General features: G+C 42.6%; 1 protein-coding gene across 3 annotated transcripts in view; it reads left to right on the top strand.

Annotated features, from left to right (window-relative positions):
- FBN3 (fibrillin 3) overlaps positions 1-22,622 on the top strand; it is a 117,124-nt gene that overhangs the window by 29,051 nt on the left and 65,451 nt on the right. For all 3 annotated transcript variants that reach the window (XM_083811440.1, XM_083811438.1, XM_083811439.1), the window contains exons 5-6: positions 2,989-3,084; positions 5,864-5,959. In XM_083811440.1, coding sequence (XP_083667566.1) covers positions 2,989-3,084; positions 5,864-5,959 — 192 coding nt within the window. The remainder of the gene's footprint in view (positions 1-2,988; positions 3,085-5,863; positions 5,960-22,622) is intronic.

Below are 22,622 nucleotides of genomic sequence, written 5' to 3'. Positions count from 1 at the left end.
GCCCATCTGTAGGCAAACTATTGTTAACGAAGTGACTTGCAGGCATCTGACTGAAGGCCAGAGAACTAGCCCCCTCAAACCTCAAAACCACATTCGGGGCGTGACTGAAAGAAGGAAATTCCCAGAATCTAATTCCAAAGCGCCACGTTGTCCTACAGCACTGCAGATGTCCCCAGAAAGTGCTCAGCACTGAAGCCTATGTGTGCATAGCTCTACAAACCTTCCCAAATGCTTTGCTGAATGGAAGGTGCTGGAGACACAAAAGTTTCTGGAGTGAGGGTCCATATGTTAGCAATCACAGAGGAATGCGAGGAATGCTGTAAGCAGTATATACATTTGGGCACAGACCTGGCATTCCTCTGAGCCTGGGGTGGATTTCAGCATGTGCTCCGGGTTGAGGGTGGGGGTGGAGGGGTAGGTTTCTCTGCAGAAGCTTCGTTAAATCTGGCATTCATTGTGGGGATGTTTAGATCTGCATTTATCATGAATGCTTCAGGGAGGTAAAACAGACAAATAGTGCATTCCAGAGGCAATAAAAGCCACTCCGCCTCTCTCTGTCATAACAAAAAGTTTGGTTTCTTACTTGGGAGAGTAAGGTATTTTAGGAGTAATTTGCAAGTGAATGTTTAGATAGTAGTAGTCAGTAAGCAGACATAAAACCTGTCTGCAAACTCCACTGCTGATGGCTGGCAGAACAGCTGCAGACACTGATCCTTTAAAATAAAATGTAGAATGAATCCAATCCAATGGGAAAAGTTAACTAGGGAGAGCTGTTATTCTTTTTCCTAGAACTTTGGTCTTTGCTTGGAAAATCCTGACAAGGAATAATAGGCCTTGAAATTCTTATTTGAAAGATTTTCTTCAGCACTCCAAATCTAGGAGACCCTTCGATGCTAGCCTTGGAGATAAGTGAAATGGTGATGGGACCTCAGGGTATTTGGGCTTACAGCAGAAGTAAGAAACGGGACCTAAGCAGGGCTAGAAATAGTATATTTGCCAATTAGTTGGAAAAATTCTGGATAAGTGTCAAGGCTTTTCTTATATGCAGAACCTGAACTACTAAAATTTCTTAACTTCACTAGATCTTACCCCCTGCTGAATGCCTTGAATGCAAAACTTGAGAGACTCTGTAGGGAAAAGCTCCGACAGACGGACAACTCTGACAGACAGACGCTTCCTAGCTACTTCTTCCTACTGTCTCTGGGCAGCCCTCCCAGATTTGTTGTATGTAATTGCTTTCCCAGTGCTGATTAATTGTAGTGAGGGGTGAGGGGTGTAGGGTAAGAATGTGCTGGAAACAGAGCCATTTCCCAGAGAGACTGGTCTCATGTCTGACAATCTGGGCAATGCTTTGAAGCCTCAAGCTCAGTTTCCTTAATGATTAAGCTTTCATCTAAATTTGGCCTGATCTCCAGCCACAGAGCAATAGGAATTGTAGACATCACGACTAATTCAAACCATACTAGAAATGCATGGATTAAACGTACAGCACATGTGCTGACCATGTTGAACGCAAAGCCCCGAGACTTCCCATTCCACTCCTTCTTCCTGTCAGGCATTCTATGAACAAGGCGTGAACCATGTAATTATCCTTATTGGATACTTCTGATTTCTACTACCTTTTGGGCAGCCATTTCAATTACGCTAGCCCCAACCCTTCTCTTTTGGAGCTGATGTTACATGTACAGAGAATACACCAGCCACATCTGAGTATCCACTCATGTACGCGCTCTGCAGCCTCAACTTCTTCAAGCTGCCAAATCACAGCCCTTCCTTTCCTGGCATGCAGGAACTGTGGTGTACCTGCTGCAAAACAGTTTTCACATAGCTTACTACAGCCTGACGCACTTGCAGTTTGAATTGTCACATCTCACAAATTAAGACTGCATTGTTCCAGGCATTTCAGTAAAGAATGAAAGCTGTTTGACCTGTATTTGTAATTCAGTGTTTAGCAATAAACCTCCCCTTTTGGGATCGTTTACTTTAATACCACATCCTTAACCATTGAATAGTGATGAAACAGTTAAAGCCAATACTAGCTTTGTGTCTACGTCAGTGTAAAACTGACTGACTCTTATTTATTACTATTGTTTTTCTACAGTGTTCACATTCAGTGTTCCATAATCTACTGTAAAAGCTGAACTCTAACATAGGAAGAAGACTAGATAATACATGCTTTTCTTTACAGATTTGTTGAAACCTTCTTGTATTAGATGAAACTCATCAATAAGGCCACATAATCACTGTAAAAGGAAAAGAAATGTCTTTAAAGTTGATGGTTTTCCTCCATGAAATAAATTATACCCCCCAAAACATCTCATAGGTCTTTTAACATGCTTTTAATAAGAAGACATTTTAAAGATTGACAGCCCAGAATGTGAAAAGCGTATTTTGAAAATGGAGCAAAAATCTAAAATAATAATTAAAAGATATGAAAATATTTGAAATGTGTAGTGTCCTAAAAGAAAAAAAAAATGTTTAGAATGATGGAGTCATCAAAGAAAGGGAAATATGGGTAAATATGCCCTTACTCTCAGTCACATGAGCTATGGCAGGACATCCTGTAGAAAGGACAACGTCCTGCCTTACCCTGTACGAGATGGACTTGAAGAATCGTGTCCCCTAAACTGCTCATAGTTTTACACTACCTGTAAGACTTGTGGCTTTTCATTGTCTCAGCAGTTCAATATTACCAGGTACAGGAACAATAAAAATACCTTCTGTCTAAGGGATAAGGAACAGACTATGGTGTTTATAGTTGTAAGAAACCCTGGGGTGATTATACTTCAGTAAAAGCGCAAGCGTTTAACCACACTATGGGCTCATACCCTGTAATGGGAATTCAAGTTAATTCATTTTACTTGAAAAAAAAATGGACGTTTAACATCACCTTTAGATTTTGAACATCGCTTATTTGTGAGGTATCCACCTCCTGTCACAGACAGTTTGTTGCATTGTCTTCTAATATTTCCCTGCTTTTCTCCACAGTCCAAACCTGCAATGTGAGGTGCATGAATGGTGGAAGCTGCAATGAGGAATCTTGCCTCTGCCAGAAAGGTTATACCGGAACATACTGTGGACAACGTAAGTACTTGCAACACATGCTGTACACCTTACACATACTGATGCATTGTTTGCAGACTTTGATGGCCTCGCTATATTCTCCTCTCCATTGGAATCTCAGCTTACTCTCATTAGGAGACGTTACATTTGTTCTGCCTGGCCTGGCTGGGAGAAGAATTGATGCCAAAGTTCTGTGCCACCACCTTTCTGGTTCCTCACAACTTCACATCCAAACTTCCACGTGGCATTTAAAAGACCCCACAGTGAACACATCCATCCTTAGCATGCTGCTGACCTCAAAGTCAAGACTTGACATGACTTGTACTTTTTTCTCCGGAATATGAAATGAGTTTTAGATTGAGGAAAGTCACATCAAAACAGTAAGGACATTGCCTTAGACTGCACATGTCCTGACTCTCAGCATGAATCCCCCATGCCAGGAAGAGCAGTTGCAGGCTTTGCTGATCATCCCCTGTTTTTCTCCAGTGCTAGCAGAAATTAAGTATCATTTTTCTGTAAATATTTTTAGAAAAACAGTACATTCTCTGGGAATGGATTTTTGATTTTTTTTTGTGGGAAACACTCATTTTAGCTCAAATGAAGCCTGCTTTTGATTAGAAGAAGAAATACTAAATATATACATATATATTATAAACTAGGTTACATTTTGGATGGTGATCGTCCCCCTGTACTCTGCTCTGGTGAGGCCGCACCTCGAGTACTGTGTTCAGTTTTGGGCCCCTCAGTACAAGAAGCACATCAAGGCCCTGGAATGTGTCCAGAGAAGGGCTACGAAGCTGGTGAAGGGCCTGGGACACAAGTCCTGCGAGGAGCGGCTGAGGGAACTGGTGTTGTTTAGTCTGGAGCAGAGGAGGCTCAGGGGAGACCTTACTGCTCTCTGCAACTACCTGAAAGGAAGGTGTGGGGAGCTGGGGGTCAGCCTCTTCTCACAGGTAACTAGTGATAGGACTAGAGGGAATGGCCTCGAGTTGCACCAGGAGAGGTTCAGGTTGGAGATTAGGAGAAATTTCTTCTCAGAAAGAGCAGTCAGGCATTGGAACGGGTTGCCCAGGGAGGTGGCAGAGTCACTGTCCCTGGGGGTGTTCAAGGAAAGGTTGGACATGGTGCTTAGGGACATGGTTTAAGTGGGTGACATTGGTGGTAGGGGGTGATTGGACTAGATGACCTTGGAGGTCCTTTTCAACTTTAACGATACTATGATTCGATGATTTTTTTCTGAAACTTTCCAAAAAGTTCAACTGAAGGCAGACACACCATATGGAAAATTTCATTCTGAATAGCTAAAGCTTGGGAAAGTTATAAGTAAGCGCAAACCAGGCTTTATAATGGAGCAGGCTAGGCAACTTTTAATATGTGTTGCTACCAGCTCCACCTATAATATCCTCAGCAGAGTTTTCATAATGGTTCAGATGTGGGCAACACATCACTGAGAGGGTGGAGAACAATGGAGAGTCCCACTGGCAGCATTCCAGCAAAGCAGATTTCAGCTTATTCAGTTCTAAAATGGGTGTAACCTTTGAAGGCTATGATATGCAGCAGCACCTGGCCTCTCTGCCACTAGGCTTGGCATTAAACCAGGAAGGGCCACAATGAGGTAATACGCGGGATTGCTGTGGGCCTCACCCTTCAGGTGAGATTATAGTCTTCTGATCCTCAATGTGCCAGTGGTGTTGTGCAACTGAGTAGCTTAATGAGTGAAAACCTGTAAAAAAAACATGAGGAAATTTTGCAACAGTTCTAATTAGTCACTACAACTGCTGAGATTTTAATAGGTCAGTGGCATCCTGCCCATCTCAGCCTCTCACATGGACTCTTTAAAGTACTTGATCTTGTGGTACGTATGAGTGCTGGCCTTTCATCTTCTGTTCACTCAGTTTATGACAGAATATGAGAGAATAATAGAACGCCAGCTAGTGTGGGTGTGCTGAAGACAGGTCTGAAGAAGATGGGTATTTCCAGCCAGTGGTACCACACAATTGCCACAGACAAATCTGAATTGTTCACAATGAAAACTGAATTTATCTTCTCAGCTTTTCTCAGGCTTGTCATCATTTACCTATTGCTTACAAAGGGACTCCCTGCCCCAATTCTAACCCCAGAAAAGTTATTTCTGTCCTGGAGAGCATCATCTCCTGATACTACCGCCAGCCCAAATGAGCACATCTTACTATAGTGTTATGAAGTAATGAGTTGATGCCAATGCCACCTAAAATGAGCACTAACACTATGCCAGTGTTTGATCCATCCATCCAGGTGTTCCTCTGCTTGCCATGTAAAGCAAGACCACCATGTCGTCCTGATTGCAGATATACTGGTGTGGTCAGAATAACAGGTTTGGTTTATTGTCCTGCTTTACTCTGCAAGGCAAGATGAAATGGCTGACTGGTCCTTTCTCACATTTCATTGTTGTCCTGTTCCCCTCTCCTTAAATTCAAACGTTTGCCTTTATACAGTTTGTCATTTGTATTGATTCGTCTTGACCTTGACAGTTAAATCCCAGTGCTGACCTGAATGAGCTGAGATTCCAGAGCACAGGAAATCCTCTCAAATGAAGTGAGAGTTTATAGCCTTTTTATAAATGGTTTCACTCATAAACAGGAAGTCATTTTCTGGGAAAAAATATCAGGCTTTTCTCTGTATGTTCACTATGTGGAGGAGGTTCTTGACAGGTGAACACCACAAAGTAGGTGATATTCCAAGCCCGCCCAGCACCACACAGTTCATGCTGCGGTTTTACTGAGAGCAGAAATCAATCATTTCTATTTCTCTTTCTAAACAGCTGTCTGTGAAAACGGCTGTCAGAATGGAGGTCGTTGCATTGGACCAAACCGTTGTGCTTGTGTCTACGGGTTCACTGGCCCCCAGTGTGAGAGAGGTAAGGAACAGATTTTCATATTATCACTGACAGAGCATAGCATCAGGAGTTGTATATTCAAGCATATATACTAGGGATACTCAATTCTGAGTGAATTTCTGCTCAATTCCCTGGCACGAAGATTCAGCCCTTAATAACAACCTCATGTCCAAAGCATTCCCTGGGATCCCAACTGACTGCATATCTGTTTCGTGTCTGTGGATCTTTCTCATTCCACACGTGGCCCCTTGTGGCTCTTTTGTTAAATATCAATAAATCCCTGTGCACAGTACAAAAGAGGTATTTTTCTCTTGGACATTCCCTTGCTTCTTGTCTTTGTAACCAGGGTGTGGCTTAGAAATGCGAGGAAGCCCCTTATCGCAGCATAAGGGAAGGTGACACCGTCAGCCCCTTCCTAAACACTAAAAGGGAAAACATAAACTAAAACTTTCAAAAATTTCAGTGTGGTGGATCAGCTCGGTCCAAGCACACATCCTGTGTGTTGCTCATTCCCCTCTCCCTTGGGATGCGGAGAAGATAGAAGGAAAGCAAAAAACCTCATGGATTATGATAATGTTAGTTTACTAAGGAAAGCAAAAGCTGCATGTGGAAGCAAAGCAACACAAAGAATTCATTCACTACTTCCCATCAGCAGGCAGATATCCAGTCACTTCCTGGGAAGCAGAGCCTCAGCATGTGTAACAGTTGCTTGGGAAGATGAGAGCCATAACCGTGCTATTTTCCCCTTTCTCCTTCTTTTCCTGGGGCTGAGCACAGTGTCATATGGCATGGAATATCCCATCGGTCAGTTCAGGTCAGCTGTCTATGCTACGTCCCTTCCCAATCTCTTGCCCAGCCCCAGCATACTGCACTGGATGTGAGGAGCAGGGAGCTGGGGAAAAAAAATCGATGCTGTGAAAGCACTTTTCATCAACAGCCAAAACACGAATGTGTTATCCATACTGTTTTAGCCACAAATGGAAAGCTCAGCAGCATGCAGGCTGCTGTGAAAAGAAGTTAACTCCATCTCATCCAGACCTGACACAACTAGCTAATTTTGGTGACCACCTTGAGTTACCTTGAACCAGATTTGTACGACTGTCAGCATTCACTGATTCTGCTCAGGATTGCAGCTACTCACTGCAGCTCTTGCAGAATAGTTAGGGACCTCACACAGTTAGGGGATCACAAGCAAAACAGTCCTTTAAGGATTGGCCAGATTGCAGAAGAACTCTGTTGGACATAGATTGACTGCAGTTCACCAGGCGAGCACTCAGCTTCTGTATCAGTAATATGGAAAGATGTCTCCTGCATCTTTCACTGTATAGAATCAAACTCCTGCAGCAATTCCCTGAATTTTACATGTCTTGTCTGCAGCAGGAGACCTTTTTGTTGGGCTGAAGGAGATCAATACCATGTACCCTCAAAAATGAAAATTAGTGTTGAATGCTAACAGTGCTAACAGCTGTTGATTTGCAAATTAACGTGGACCTGAAATCTGAAAGGTCAATATTCCAACCTGTGCAAAATTATTTTTAAGATTTAGTACTATATTTATTTGAAAATATTGAAAAGCGTGACTAGAACCAAAGGTTTTCCATGAATTTCCTACTTTATTTTAGTAAAAAAGTTTCGAAGGGAAACATAAGCCAGTTCTATTTTGTTGTAAACCTCCCTCAGTTCATTGCCAGCTGCTCATCCAGTATGAATCAAAACATCTTCACTAAGAGCCTGAGAATATGCTCTTAGTGACATGTGGCTTTGCTGTATTTCATTCATCCAGCCAGCATGTGCTGAGTGACTAGATCAGGTTTACCCCAGTGTGGGTATGGCTGAGGTTTTGGCTCTGAGATATGAATTTTCTCCCTTTCCTGTTGGCTTAGGTGGACATCTCACGACACTGCTCTGATTTGATGTTGGCAAGGGCCAGAGTGGCACAGAGCAGAAATGAAACTGAAACACCAAGATGATGTGCGAACTCCCAGTATTAACATCAAAGTGCCCTGGAAATACTCTGCTTTTCTAGCCTCTCACTTTCCCGAGATTGGGATAATTCTGTTTAACTCCCTGTTCAAAGATTTGATTGTTCTTGACTTTAATGTTTTGGGTTTTTTTGGTTTTTTTTCCAAGTTGGGGATTTTTGGCAACATGATTTAGAGGGTGAGATAGGAATAACAGTTGGTTTCCAGTAGCCCAGGCATCAGTCAGTCCTGGTTGAATAGAAGCCAGCAGAAATATGCAGAACTCAACATAGTTGTGCAATGTTCCCTGGGTTACAAAAGTCTCTACTGAACTTCATGCTGCAGGTGCCCCATAAAAGGCCTCTGCTGTGGTTTGAGCATCACATTTATTGGATGCCAAGAATTTAAAAAACCTCCACACACATTTACTGAAGTAACCTTTCATTGTTCCAGTCTCCTCCTTTGTACTCTGCTGCAAACTCAGATATTGGTGGACCACTGCATTTATATATTCTTTAATACCTCTCCTTGCCTTTCTCGAACAGGCATACACGCACACTCACTGCTTTATTTATGGAAAGGTATTATGCCAAAAACCTTTCTCTTTTGAAAGCTGTACCTTGCAAGCTTTTTTCCTCTAAAATTCCTGAATGTGAGCTAGAGAACTGTCCATAGCGTTGCTTGTTTTTTTCCTAGCTCACAGGTATCTGAAGTTGATATGGACATTGTTGATAAGACATTATTAATGTCTTAAGATATTCTTGCATACAGCAATGGACTTAAAAATCCAACTTACTTTACTTTGTGTGCATGGTAGGAGAGGGGATAGGAGAGGGGGTGGGAAAGTCAGCCAAAAATGGGGACTGAACAGGGGCAGACTTTGGAGACAGCTTGCAATGTATAAAATTATTTAAATAAAGAGAGGATTTTTAGAAAGCCTGTAGAGATTTAGTTTGGTCCAGACTTGTACTAAGAGACAAAACAAGCTCTCCAGCTGTGTATACACGGGTCTGCCCTGCCAAGGCAAACAGAGCATTTGCTTTTCTAAGAGATGTTAAAAGTTACACTTTTCAAAGAAGCTTCTGGCTGGGAAGTCTGTGGGTCTGGTGAGGTGGTTGTGACTGACCTACTGGTAATCGGTAGTGTGACAATGAGGAACTTAACCCTTCCAAGGAGAAACTGCACTCCTGCTCCATTGCTAGGCAAGTTGAGATGAAGTCCCTAGCACCAGACTTACTGGAAACATGAACACTGTTGAATTTCTGTTCAGTTTCTCCTTTTAAAGCAGCCATGGTATGTGACATATTTACAAGCATCCTTGGAAGTCTCCAGTAACAGGGGACTCAAGTAGCAGTCTTAAAAGCAACACGGATCATCCATAACTCTCAGTTTAGCTCTGAGTCTCATTTTAAACATTTTTTTTTTTTTTTTCTGAAGAAACATTAATTCAAAGCAGAACCTAAAACCTACTGGCCTTGTAAGTAGGAAGTCCAAGTTCCAGCCCAAGACTCCTTACCAATGCTCTCCTAGCATGTCTCATAAGGGTACTGGAAATTACTCAGATTTCTGCCTGTGTCTCCACAGGGAGAGAACTTCCAGTAACACCAGTTACTGTTTAGTAAGACATCATCTACCTTTCTCCTTCCCACTCAGACTAGTTACAGTGATGTTTCTCTTGGGAGAACTGTTGTTAACTACTAAATGCGGCTCTCTAGCATTAGGCAACATCGGTAGTATCCTTCTTGGCTAAAGAGCGCAGAGAAAATAACAGTGATTACCCTCAGCTCTGTGCTGTGACATATCTACTGATAGGAATAACCTGGCCAGGAAGATCAGAACACAGTCAACTTGCGGAAGAGAGGAGGTGTTGTAGGATACATCCCTCAATTTCTTCCAGCCTGCTGTTGAAATGGAGCAGTTGGTTTGAATCACAACTGGATAATGTGGAGATTTAATGTTCTGAGCATAGGATGAGGCAGTATAAGGTCTACTGCTCCATCCTGAGTCTGGCCCACTAATTATGGGTACTTGGAAAATTCATTACATCTCCACCGTATTATGTTCCTCAGTAAAATAATAGCCATTTTGCTGCAGCATGGGTACTGTGAGGATTCACCAAAGGGTTGCAGGAGAGCTGGTAAGTTAACCACTAACAGGGATGAGAGAGGAATTGAGGCAGTACATTGGTGGTGAGATACAGCCCACTGTGTATTTACTCTTGTCCAGGTTCCCAAATTAGCCACCTCCAGGCTGGAACTGGAGTGTTAAATAAAGCATAAGATTCCTTGGACTGAAAAACGATGTTAAGAGACCAGTCTGTTAGGAAGGACAGACTCAGTTCAACTCATACTGCAGTGGCTGGCTGGCTTCTGGACCAAGAGTTGGTTTGCCTCCACCACACCTTTTTTTGTAGGTGGAGATGTCACCTCAACCTAAGAAAAAACACTATTTTCAGCCTGAAATAAAAGCCAGGAAATGTGTATTTTAAAGACACCCTTATTATCAAAATTCACCAGTATCCGTGGTTCAAGTATAGCAGAACCGGGCCAGGTGATACCTTACATACAGGTGACACTCAACTGATGACTGCTTGGCCTTGCAACCTGCTCTTATGTTTGACGGAGTGGTCTGTCAGCTCCTCTGCTGCTCATCTGTGTCCCTACCAAGGAGCTCAGCACAGGCAGAACCAAGAATCTCAAGGGGTTCCAGGAGAAATCTCTCTGGTGCCAGTCTTCCCCATGAAAATTTCTTCCCAAGGACGCCTAAAAAAAAAAAAGGCACCATTACTTCAGGAATAGTCTTCGGTCAAATACACATTATAGCCTGAGGGCTGTATCCTCATCAGCAGTGCACCCACGGACTGAAGAAGCACAGAGGGAATGTTCCTCTGCAGAGAAATATTTCTTGTAGAATGGGACAACCTCTGAAAGCAGTGACCCGGGTTCTTCTGCTCAGTCAAGGTGAAGGAACTGAAAGCTGAAGCGAAACCAGTTCAAACTGGAAAAAAACAGATCATGTTTGTTAGTTCCAACTGATTATCTTCCACAGGAATGTGCCCGATACCCCTTGTACTACATTGCCTCACTTTAGACTCCTTTGGCGTAGATGTGTCCAGCTGAGCGCATAACCTCATGAAACCTTACAGGTGACAGAGTGATAGCAGCGCTGGGCAGGATTCATTGACCAAATGCAGACGTTGCCTTTAGGATGAGTGTATACAGAGGGGTGATCAGGTCTGCCACGAATGTCTGCGCTATGGAATTCTCTGCATTTATTCACGTGAATCCCATCTCTGGAATCTTCAGATCAAGAGGGGATATTTGGTAGGATTTAGGAAAGACTCCCTGGTTGTTATACATGGGCTTATCTGACGCCGGATTTAAAATCTTTAACTCCCAGAGCAGTATAAAGATAGTTGTCTGTAGACTACTCTCTGCTGCAAGGCACAGCACGCTGCTGTTATCTCAGGTTGTTATATGCAGGGCAAGGATGCTAACTTGTTTAGAGGAACACACAGCTCCATTCATCCAGGTAATATCTGTGCCAAAGTGCTGGGGTTCTCAGAAAGGCTTATTAGCATTGTACAGAGACAACTCTATTGATTCTAGTGCCAACATTAGCATACACTAGTATGGCTTGCACTGTTAGGGTCTGCTTTCATACAGGGGCTGAGGTATCAGTTTAGATAGGCAAGCACTGAAAATGTACCCATCTGTGTTGATGAACAGAAGGCATTCAAAACAGATTATAGACTCATTTTAGGCTTTTAATTTGATTTTATTTTGAATTTATTTTGCTATAAACCATAAAAAGCGATCTTTTAATTTTTAAACAATAATAACCTGAGTTCCTGAACACTATGCAACAGCTTCTGCTGCTGTAAACTCAACAAGCTGCGTGTTCAACAACTCAGGACTACAGTAAGAGGCTGCTTTGTAATGGAAGCAAGCTAACTACCTTCACACTTCATTCAGGAAATGCTCCACTTGAGAGGTAAATACTGTAACAGCTAGGTACTCAAAGAATCTTAGCATCATTTCCTCCTTCTACTTGACATCTTCAGGGATAAAAACTAGTGGATATATTGTATAGCCCCAGCAGCATTGGTAACACGATCTCACATTGCATCAGTGTTGGAGGAAAAAAGTATAGAAAAAAATCTGTGAGAAGAGAGGCCAATTCTATTTAATAGTTTTCTTGAACTTTAAAGAAAAAATGAAACATTTTGATGTCATGTCTCTGATTTTACCCTCTTTCAAGTAGGAAAAAAAATGTTGCAAGAAAGTGACAACATTGGTCTCAGATGAAGGTGTGGAAGATTGTTCTGTGTAAGAAGGATGAGGTTTAATTTGCCTTTTTTTTTCCCCCATACAAATGCTGAAGCCATCGCTGTTGATGACAGTTGCTACCTTAAATGAAAACATGTCTTCTTTTATTCTGAAAAAAAGAGATTTTTTGATAACGTTCTTGATCTTTGTGGTGAACTCCCTGATACTTTGCAGCATCTCTAACCTTAGAGTTGTGGTTGCAGAAGGGTACCAAAACCTGAAGACCATGAAAACTCCAAAGACACTTGGAGTTCTGCAAACAATAGGGAAGAGGAAAAGACAGTAATTTGTTCGTGTAGCTGTCTGTAGTTCCTATTTTTTATATGTTAGCACATGCATAACATGAGGATCTCCTTTGATGTGCACTCAGAGAGTATTTTTGAGTCTCCATGATGTGTCTATGTCTGTGTCTGTAGATTCTTGAAAGTTTCAAAATGATTTTGATGTGTTTGTTGTTGTTGTTTGCTTTTGTTTTTGTTTTGGCTTTGTAAACCCTGGGTTCGTCATAACTGCTATCATTCCAGTCCTGGAAGAAATCTCCATTAGCAATGAGTAAGACTAACACAAGTCCCCAAATTAACACATTTTTGTATGCTATATCAATTTCTTAAAGATCCTTCCTGTATAGGAAGACAGTTCCTCTCATCCTCCTAATTTCTAAGCATATTTGTGACATCTAATGTCTATCAATCTGACTTCCACTCTTATCTATCATCCTGAAATATTTAACCACTAGAAGAGTTGCTTAAGGAGCCTGTTTCCATAACTGCAGGTGTTTAAGAGCAGGTAACATAAATATTTGTTAGATCTAATTCTGGTAGAGTCAGTCTTGTCTAAGGGAAAGAGGAATCCAAAGTGATCTATTACGTTCCCTCCAGCTGTAGCTTTTCTAGTGACAGATGCTCCGTGCCATATATAAACAGCATACGTGATCCAAAAGACCATTTTGTAACGTACAGATGGATGTTAATGAGTCTGTCAGCATAAACGGCACTTTAATCCACTCAGATTTCCAGATGGTGGGAATATTGCAGAATATTCCATTATTCTTGCTTGTAAAGCCTCCCCAATCCATAGAAGACTTATCGTGTGGTTTAGTCTCAGCTTTTCTGCTTCCTCTTCATAATGATTTACTTCCCAAATTTTCAGTTTAATTTGGATGATTAGGAGAAAAGAATCAGCTATACAGGATGTGTCAGATCCCCCTATGTATATGCTAAAACTCTGACAGGAAGCAGCCAACGGTAAACACGGTCCCTTTATTCACTCCTTTCTAAAACTCAGCTCATAGTCCTGAACTTCCAGAATGCTGCTCTAAGTGAAATAGTTGGTAGAGCTGTACATGTTTTGTACGTTCAGCTGGAAACTGCCCCAGGGACCAGGCATGCAAGAAGATACATCATGGTAACAAGGGGGGCCACGAAAACTTTACAGAAATTTAATGATATCTGAGATAACTCAGAAAGGTCTTTAATCTCAGCCTTTGCATTTCAGAAGAACATATGTCACATTTATTAATTTGAGGTGCCTAACAGAGTTTTTGTTTTGGGGATAAATTGAAAAAATACCTCCTCCATACTACCTACGGCTGTGCCTGAGGTCCATGCGGACTGTGAAACTGAGCCCCAATCCAGGTGCTCTTCTCAAAGAACGAGTGATGTGGGAAGATACATAGCAACAATCAACAAGCAGGATGCGGCTCCTGCTTTTTGAAAGCATTTGTATTTGTGCTGCTGAGACCACGCAGCACTTTGAAGGGATGACCAAAGCCTTGACTTCAACACTGGGGAGCTGGGGAAAGATTTACTGAGGGGAGGGAGAGGTGACCTTCCTGTCACCTTCCTTTTCTTTTTGTGTCTCTTCGCTAGGGTGGATTTTATCAGGACAGATGGAGCACTCCACTTCGGTCCCATGTTTTGAAGGGTTAGGAGACATGACACAGTTTATATTGTGGAACAGCCTTAGCTTTTGTCTTAGATAGCCTCTGTGCCTCTGTCTTGCTGACATCCCTTGTTGTCTCAGAAAAACACTGGGCATGGGTGGAGAAATGGTCCGTGAGCCGTCCTAATATGAGACTGAACTGAAATGCTTTGCCTGGCAGTTCACAGGCATCCCCTGAACTGAAAGGCTGTTCCAGGGTTTCAGGAACTCTTATTCATTTCTTGGGTTTCATATTAATTCTCTGGGGGAAAAAAAAAAAAAAAAAGGAAAACACTGGCTACTGTGGCTCATTCTGTCAGGCCCATCAAAGCTGTCTGAGTGGTGTGAGTACAGTATATGGCTGAGAAATTAATCTGCCTACACCCAGCCAGTGGTTCTTCCACTCAATTCCAGATTAAGTTTGAAATTACTTCAAGTAAAAATCTTATAGAGGAATGCTATTGGCAGTGGTTAAGATTTTTTTCCCAAATGAGCTTTTTAATAGCAGACTGTGTTTACAAAGAGATTTCTCATCCTAGTTTGAAATGAGGCATTTAATTGATTTTCCCAGTACTCTGGTAATGCAGATGGTAAGACATAAAACAGAACTCGTAGCTGAGGTATGTGATAGTGTTCCTTCTTCTCAGCCTGCCTTCAAAGGTGAGGCATGAACTGCCATTTCTCTACAGTGGGATAGAATAAGTACTTTGTTAATCAAATGTAGTCCAGAGAGGAAGATTGCTCTGATATATATACTGCTATAACTTGTAGTATGCTTTTAGGCTGAAAGATCTGGCAGAAACTTCACCATGAGTGGAGTCTAACTCTATTGTCAGTTGTAGTTTGCTATTTTCTTCTTGTGGGTGGGTTTGTTTGATAAGCTATTTGTAGCCCTGAGGAACCACATTTCCCTCTCTTCTCTGCAGAAAGCCAGTCATGGTCAGCTGAGAGCACTGGTGGGATGTAGACACATCCTCCATGTATAATTTTGCTGCATGCCCGTGAGCATTCTGGTATGATTGTAGACGATCACATACTACTCTTCTTCCTCTGAGACGTGGGACAGCACTCCCAAAACACTGTTGTTTTCTGCTTGGTGCTCAGTAAGGGGCTCAGTTCACTGTGCACAGGAGAACGCTGGAACAGTATAGGTTGGGGTCTTCCAGTCTGTGTAGCTGGCACCTCATTGCCTGCACTGAGTTAGGCAGAAAGGTGACTGTCATATCTTCTGACCCCTCGTCACTCTTGGATGCAGTCACCTGTGGCTTTGTCTCTCGTTCTCAGTGTGGGAAGGGGTGTCGTGTCCAACAGAGTATCCTGGTGTTGTTGAACATGCTGCTCAGTGCATATGGGAGCAGAACATCACTGGAGCAGAAAAAAAAGCAACGTTGTGAAGTACCCGGCTTTCTCACATCCATGGGTACAAAGACAGCCTCTGAAGAGCGGATCTAAACACATGACACATTGGAACAAATGTGCCAAGGGGCCTGGGATGTATCTGGCAGCCACCAGCCACTCGAGGGGACATGACGTCAGAAATAGTCCTTTTGGGAGGAAACTGGCAAGAAGGTAAATGCCTCGCTTCACGTTTCACTGATATCTAGAGACTCTCTCTGCAAGGGTTTGTGAGCAACCTCAGCTAGCTAGCTGCGAGGAGTACAATACAACACCACGTCACAGCCACTGGCTCAGTGAAGCATGTTTGGAGATGAACACCTGAATCACTGCATTTTCACTGGACTGAGATCAACCCAAGGATGATGTGCATCAGCACTCTGCTGACTACAGACCTAGACCTGTGAAGGTAGAAGAGGAGGAATGCATACTCAAGAGGGGCATTGCTTGGCCTACGTTTACTCAAGGCCCTAGTGCAGTTCTACAAATAGGCATTCAGCTCACAGTGGCACAGCAGATCCAGGTCTGTCCAGGCAGACAGGGTCCACACACTATGTTTGTGGCTGGGAGTTGAAGCAGAGTGCTGTCCTGCTCCTCAGGAGCTCAGGGAACTAGAGAGAACCCAGGAGCACCTGCAGGAAAGCTAAACACTTCCTCTGTGTGGGTCAGGAAGTGAATACAGGGTAGACAGGCTGAAGTGGATTGATGTATTATCATCACCATTTCCCCCCCTTGTTCTAACCATTGTCTCCTTTCCTATGAGGACTTATACTAAAAGTTCACTGGAGAAGACAGTGCAGCCCTGCAGAGAAGGACTTGGGGGTTCTGGTGGATGAAAAGTTCAACATGAGCCGTCAGTGGGTGCCTGGAGCCCGGAAGGCCAACTTCATCCTGGGCTGCATCAACAAAGCAGTGACCAGCAGGGGAGGGAGGTGATTGTGCCCCGGTGCTCTGCCCTTGTGAGGCCCCACCTGGAGTGCTGCATCCAGGTCTGGGGCCACCAGCACAAGAAGGATGTGGATCTGTTAGAGTGAGTCCAGAGGAGGGCCACAAAGATGATCAAGGGGCTGGAGCACCTCTCCTGAGAAGAAAGGCTGAGAGAGCTGCGGATGTTCAGCCTACAGAGGAGAAGGCTCCAGGGTGACCTCATTGCGACCTTTCAGTACTAAAAGGGGACTTATAAAAAAGATGGAGAGCGACTGTTTGCTCTATCGGATAATGACAGGATGAGGGGGAATGTTTTTAAACTAAAAGTGGGGAGATTTAGATTAGAGGTTAGGAGAAAATTCATCCCTCAGAGGGTGTTGAGGCACTGGAACAGGTTGCCCAGAGAGGTTGTGGATGCCCCATCCCTGGAGGTGTTCGAGACCGGGTTAGATGAGGCCCTGAGCAACCTGATCTAGTGGGTGGCATCCCTGCCCATGGCAGGAGAGTTGGAACTGGATGATCTTTGAGATCCCTTCCAACCCAAGCCATTCTATGATTCTGTGATTTTATTATGCTGGAAACAGGGTGATTTACAAGTAGCAGATTTGAGTATATCTGAACAGCTTATTCTGATATGTCGGAAGATAAATGACCTACATTAGGCATTAGAAAACAGTGCCAGTGCTGTTACATCTTCAGTGCTTTATCGGGACAAAGGATAATTGTGTGGTCCAGGCCTTTGGGTTGCCTTCACGTATTCACTACTGAGCTTGTTCCACTTTGTGACAAGTCATTGAGGATAACAGTGCATTACTAGGCTGGGAGATATTTTGGGGCAATCTCTTACTCCATATACAGGATGGCTGCTGAATCCTGTTTTACTAATCTGAGCTCTGAGCACTCGTTTTCTGCCGTCTTCAATCAAATTGTCCTTAACAGTCGTATTTTTTGCATGTTTTTCACAGTCTGCCCAATAAATACTCTTACCATTGACTGCAGAAAGAAAACAAAGCCTGCTGAAGTGTACTGGGATAAGAAGATGCTAAGGAGAATGCAATGTTTTCAATTCTTTTAATTGAGTCTGAAAAGAAGCAAGTAACATGTGATTTGTGTCTGCCTGGTCACTCCTGAGACTTCTTCCATCTATTTCAAGATATTTTAACTGTGAATAAGCCTTTTCCAAAGATCACCTTGCCCTTCTTAGCATAAGCCATGCACTGCACTGTGTTTTGAAGCACAAAGACTTTGTTGAATGGAGCAACAGATGACTGCAGCTCAAACACGGTAATATTAATACAATCAGGCAAGATCTGTAAAACTAGCCACAATGTTTGGAAGTCATCCTCACTCATTTGTGTCCTTCTCAGTACTCGCTCCTAACTTATTGTTAACTTATTGTTATTGCTAACTTATTCCCAGAAGGAAGGTAGGCGAAGTCCATAAATGCTTTGCCCCAAAATACTTCTCACCTGACAGACACAAATTTCTTCTTCTTGTACTCAGCCATGGACTCCTATGGTGAACAAAATCAGCAGATGTCCAGGAGAAATTCCTCCAAGTTCAGCTCAGTCCATCCCATCCCAGCCACCATCTCCATATGTTCTTTCCCGTGGTATCCAGGTGCCTGCCCATAGCCGTAATCTCTGCCAAAGGACTTTGAGAGGTGCAAGGTTCCACCTGGGGCAGATGTGCTTGGAGAGAAGAGTCCAGAGCTATTAAACCCCTATACCACCTCCAGCACCTCCATGTTTGCACTAACCGACCAGGCGTGATTCAACACCTCTCTTCTACGATGAAGAACACAGCGTGGCGGTGCCAGCCTCCTGCTCCAACACTGACACATGTTTCTACAACTGCTTCAAGTATTGGCTCCTTGTTGCTGTGTGTGCTTTGTGCCTCAGATGCCACTGGAGCGAAGAACCCTCGGAGGAGGGTTGTACATGAAGCTCTGTCTCAGGTTTCATCAGGCAAAGATTTTGACAGGAAACTGTAAAAATAGGACAGGAAAACTTAAAAAAGTTCTTTCTTTACTATTTCCTTTGAATGTGTTTTTTCAACAGTTGGAATGTCTGGCCTTATAAACTGCCCCAGCCAGCTTTTTCTTTTTTTGCAAAACTCCAAAAAGTTAAACATCAAGAATATGACTGTGTTTGTATGAGGTAAGGAAATGACTAGGTGGAGAAAGTATTCCATGAAAACTGAGTCCTTCACAGAGACCCTCATGCTCTTTGCACCAACCATCCACCCTCCCACCAAAGCCGTCATGGATGTACACAGCCTGAGAGGTTTAACAGATATTTAGGGTTACACTACATGCAGAAACCTATAATCAATGTACTAAAATCTGCATTTACTACAACAGGAACAATTGCAGAATATTTGGGGGACTTGTATTCACTCCCTTCAGTTTGTTTTTTTCTGGTGCATTTTGCATGGTGGTCCCCGGGGTATTTTCTGTCCATCGTCTGTCTGTGAGTATAGCATAAATTGCTCCATTTAGGCTTTTAATTTGTAATTTATGAGCTCACCTGGCAGGTCCCTGAGAGCACAGCTGGCCTATTCTGTGGGCTGTTCAAGGAATACCCCTATCAGGGATAGCAGGCATTGTATGGGAATCTTTTGGGTAGAAGTATGCGTGGGAATCTGCCAGATTAGTGCCTTGCCTTGATTGCATCAGCTCTTGCTCACTCCCAGGGCTGTGCTGACTACCCATTTGTGTGCTTTCTGCCCCAAAAGCCCAGAAGGTTACAGACAAAAAGAATTGCAAGGCTTTGCCCCCCTGGCCTGGGGACCAAGTCTTCTGCTGATGGAAATCATGCAATGATATTAGAAAAATAGATATCAGGATTGCTATCCACTGTCCTTGCGCCCCTTTACTGGTTTGCTGAGCTTTTAGAAAGCAATGTGGAACTCTGCCAAAGCCTGGGGTATGTTACAGTGACCTCATCACAGTGAGGCTGTATCTCTCTGGGGATTACTTACAAGCAGCATTTGTCCATACCGTTTTAAGAAAAAGCCTTCATTAAAAGCGTTGTTTATCATGAGACGGAATTTGATTTTTAGCAAAGAAAATCTCTTCTTCCTTGCTGCTCTATTTATTTATTTTGCAAGGAAGGAATTCACATGGCCCATGGCCTGTCTCACAAGGGGATTCCAGCTAAATGGTGCTAAAGAAAGGACAGTCTAGAAGACGGAGTGAGAGTGCAGAGGAGAGCTCTTCCCTCGCTTTATGTTCCTTTTAGTGTGGAATCTGCAGAACTGCTTACATGACGGGGTCAGGCATATTTGTGTTTCTGGGATTATGGTTTTAAATAGCAATGAAAGTAGTGTAATTGTTCCTGCTTTTGAATCTTTACCCAGGGATGTGAATTCCCATTCCAAGCATTTATTTACATGGTGACACCCTGCTGGGTAGATGGATGTGATAGAAGTGGGGAAGGCTATCCTTTTTCTTGTGAAAATTTTCAAGCAAAATACTTTTCTGTAGAAGTCCTTTGTCAAAAACTACCTTTTAGTTTGTTTGTTAGTTTGTTTTCCCAGAGGGACAGTAAGGACAAGTTAAAAGAGAGTAAAAAGTTCATTTAAAATGTCTTTTTTTTTGTTTGTGTGTTTCCACAGCAAAGAAATAATTTAAACTGGTTATGAAGTTGTAAATATTCCAGGTTCAGAACCTGTGTCAATTCAGCTGTTATAAAAAGCTGTCTGAAGTTGCATGTAAGCTATAATGAATATATGAAAAATGCCCTTATTAATAGAAGTGTTGAGTGTGAGAGCTACTTCAAAGAAATTAGACTGAGTTGCTGAAATTAACATTTCCCTACAAAATAATGGCATTCAGTTATGCTTATATCCCAGGGAAACATTCCCTACAAAAGATTTCCATTTTCTTCATTTAACATTGGGGAAACCTAGCAATAAAGAAGGTGCCTTGCAACTGTTCTACATAAACGTTTGATAGTCTCAGAGTGGTAATTTTAAATAGTCTGGATGGATTATTCTTTTTAATGAGATCAAGCTGCATTTCTGGCAAAAATTACAGTTGGCAGAATCGTGTGACATTCTTATTACCTCTTGTGGTTGGTGAGATGTATTCTGGCAAGGTGAACTTGGGTGAAATAGTGTAGGCAAAGCCAGGGCAACATCCCTGATCAATGTAGCACCCTAGGTGCTGGAAGCAGGGGTAGCTATGAGGCTTTGTGTTCTGGCTTGGCTGAATCAGGAGTGCTTGAATCCATTCACTCCACTCTCATGTTGGACTGTCACAGACTTTCCAGCAGAAGCCCATGCAGCATGTTGGTGAAGACAGATGTCTGCAGCAACTGTAAAGTATTCCTCCACTTATGTCCTGGACACACTAATTAGGATAGTGAAAAATGTTTAAGGGGATATTTGCAGGAAGCTGTTTGCAAGCGGAATCATGTGGCTCAGTGTAAGAGGGTGTGCAGTGGCTTGGATCCCACTCCCTAAGGGTTTGGGGAGTGACCATTCATTAGCCAAAGGGGTTCCTAGCGATTTCCATGACAACCAGCCAAACATGGAAATTGGGAGTGAGGTCTGTTCTTGTTACACTTCCTCTTCTGAGCACATCTGGGGCCTGTATTGGCTGTAGGATTAGGCAGACAAGACTCATTGTAGCCCTGAACTGACTGCGGCATCTGCAGAAGTCCGTAGTTTAGGTTACCTGGTGTTTTAAAACCTTACTGTCCCAGTGGGGTAGGGGGAGGTGAGGGTTTGAAAACAAAGAGCATAGCAAGGAATCAGATTTCTTGTGGTTAACACAAACACTTTGATGCTGCAACTCTGATTCCGTCGTGTGGTTTGAAGTTTGAGCATTCTTTGCTGGCTGCCTGGGACAAGTATATGACCAGTAACCTAATCTAACTCCTCTGTGATAAGAAGCCGATAGACCAAGGGCACTGAGTATGGTCTACTTTGAAGCTAACAGAGCAAGCAAGCAAGAAAAATGAGATGTGTAATGTTGCAGTTGATAGATAATTGGGAGGATAACTGATGTCTGCCCTATAATGAGTATTTACTGTTTGCAAAACTATTTTTGGAGAGGAGAAGTGAGGCAGCAAACTGGCCTGTTGTTTTCTAAATCTACAGCTGATTGGTGAAGGACTAGATAGCGTAGACTAGATAGCATAGACTGAAGTTTTTCTTCCTAAAATAAGGCCTGATGTATTTATTGCAGTCTCTTTAATGAGAGCTACCTGCAGGTGGAAAGATGGAAATCGCCCATATTCTACCACTGGACGCTGTAATTGTAAGGCTGAGTGAGTATGAAAGAGGAAGCAGGAATAAATCCCAGCTTTCGATGAGGAAGGCGCTTCTCTGCTTTTATAAGAAATCCAGCAGAAAAGACCCAACTTCTAAAGGACAACTACCTGCAACAAAGTTCCTGGAAGATGGGATCCTCTATGTAGACTGTAACAAGTCTTCAGGCATCTCCTAAGTACACATATTTCCTTTAAAAAAAAAAAAAGAAGAAGAAGATTGTTGCCTCATTAAATATTTAATAATTTGACCCATTAAAATTAGCAACAGATGGGAATTGGAATGCAGGCAGACTTTCTGGACTCCAGACTGCAATTTCCTTAGCTTCATTCCATCCAAGAAAGTAATTTACATATGGAAATCTATTTTTGTCAATTATTTGTTTAAAATTGAGTGTTGTCCTTACAGTTGCACTTTCATTATCAGTCTCAAGGAAGTGTTGCTGCAGTGCATCCAGCCATGCTTCAGCAGGATGATGTGGGAGGTGCAAGTTCACCTCTGCCTTCTATAGAGTGCTGTTACGTCTCAATTTTCTATTATACATGTATGTGATCTGACTTTCTAAGTCAAATAGAGCCCTTTGTAGATACATACCACAATGACATCAGACATTTAAATTTAAAGTTTTAAAATTGTTCACCTGTATGGTTATTGAGAGATCTCCTTGGTCTTGATGTTAAAAATTCGAGCAAGAGCCTTTCAGTTTTATAAGAAAAAGACAGTGGGTGAGAGAACAACTCAAAATATGTGGATTTGTTTTCTAGGAATAAACTAGAACAAACTAAAGCATTATACTTGGCATGGCAGGAGAAGTTAATGAGAACCATGTGCTTTGGTATCTCATTAAGATTTTGGTCAAAAACCAAACTATGACTA

The sequence above is a fragment of the Anser anser genome (assembly GCF_964211835.1).
Source record: "Anser anser genome assembly, chromosome: 25".
Taxonomy (NCBI): domain Eukaryota; kingdom Metazoa; phylum Chordata; class Aves; order Anseriformes; family Anatidae; genus Anser; species Anser anser.
The sequence above is the reverse complement of the archived record's forward strand: the minus strand, read 5'-3'. Positions and strand labels throughout refer to the sequence as shown.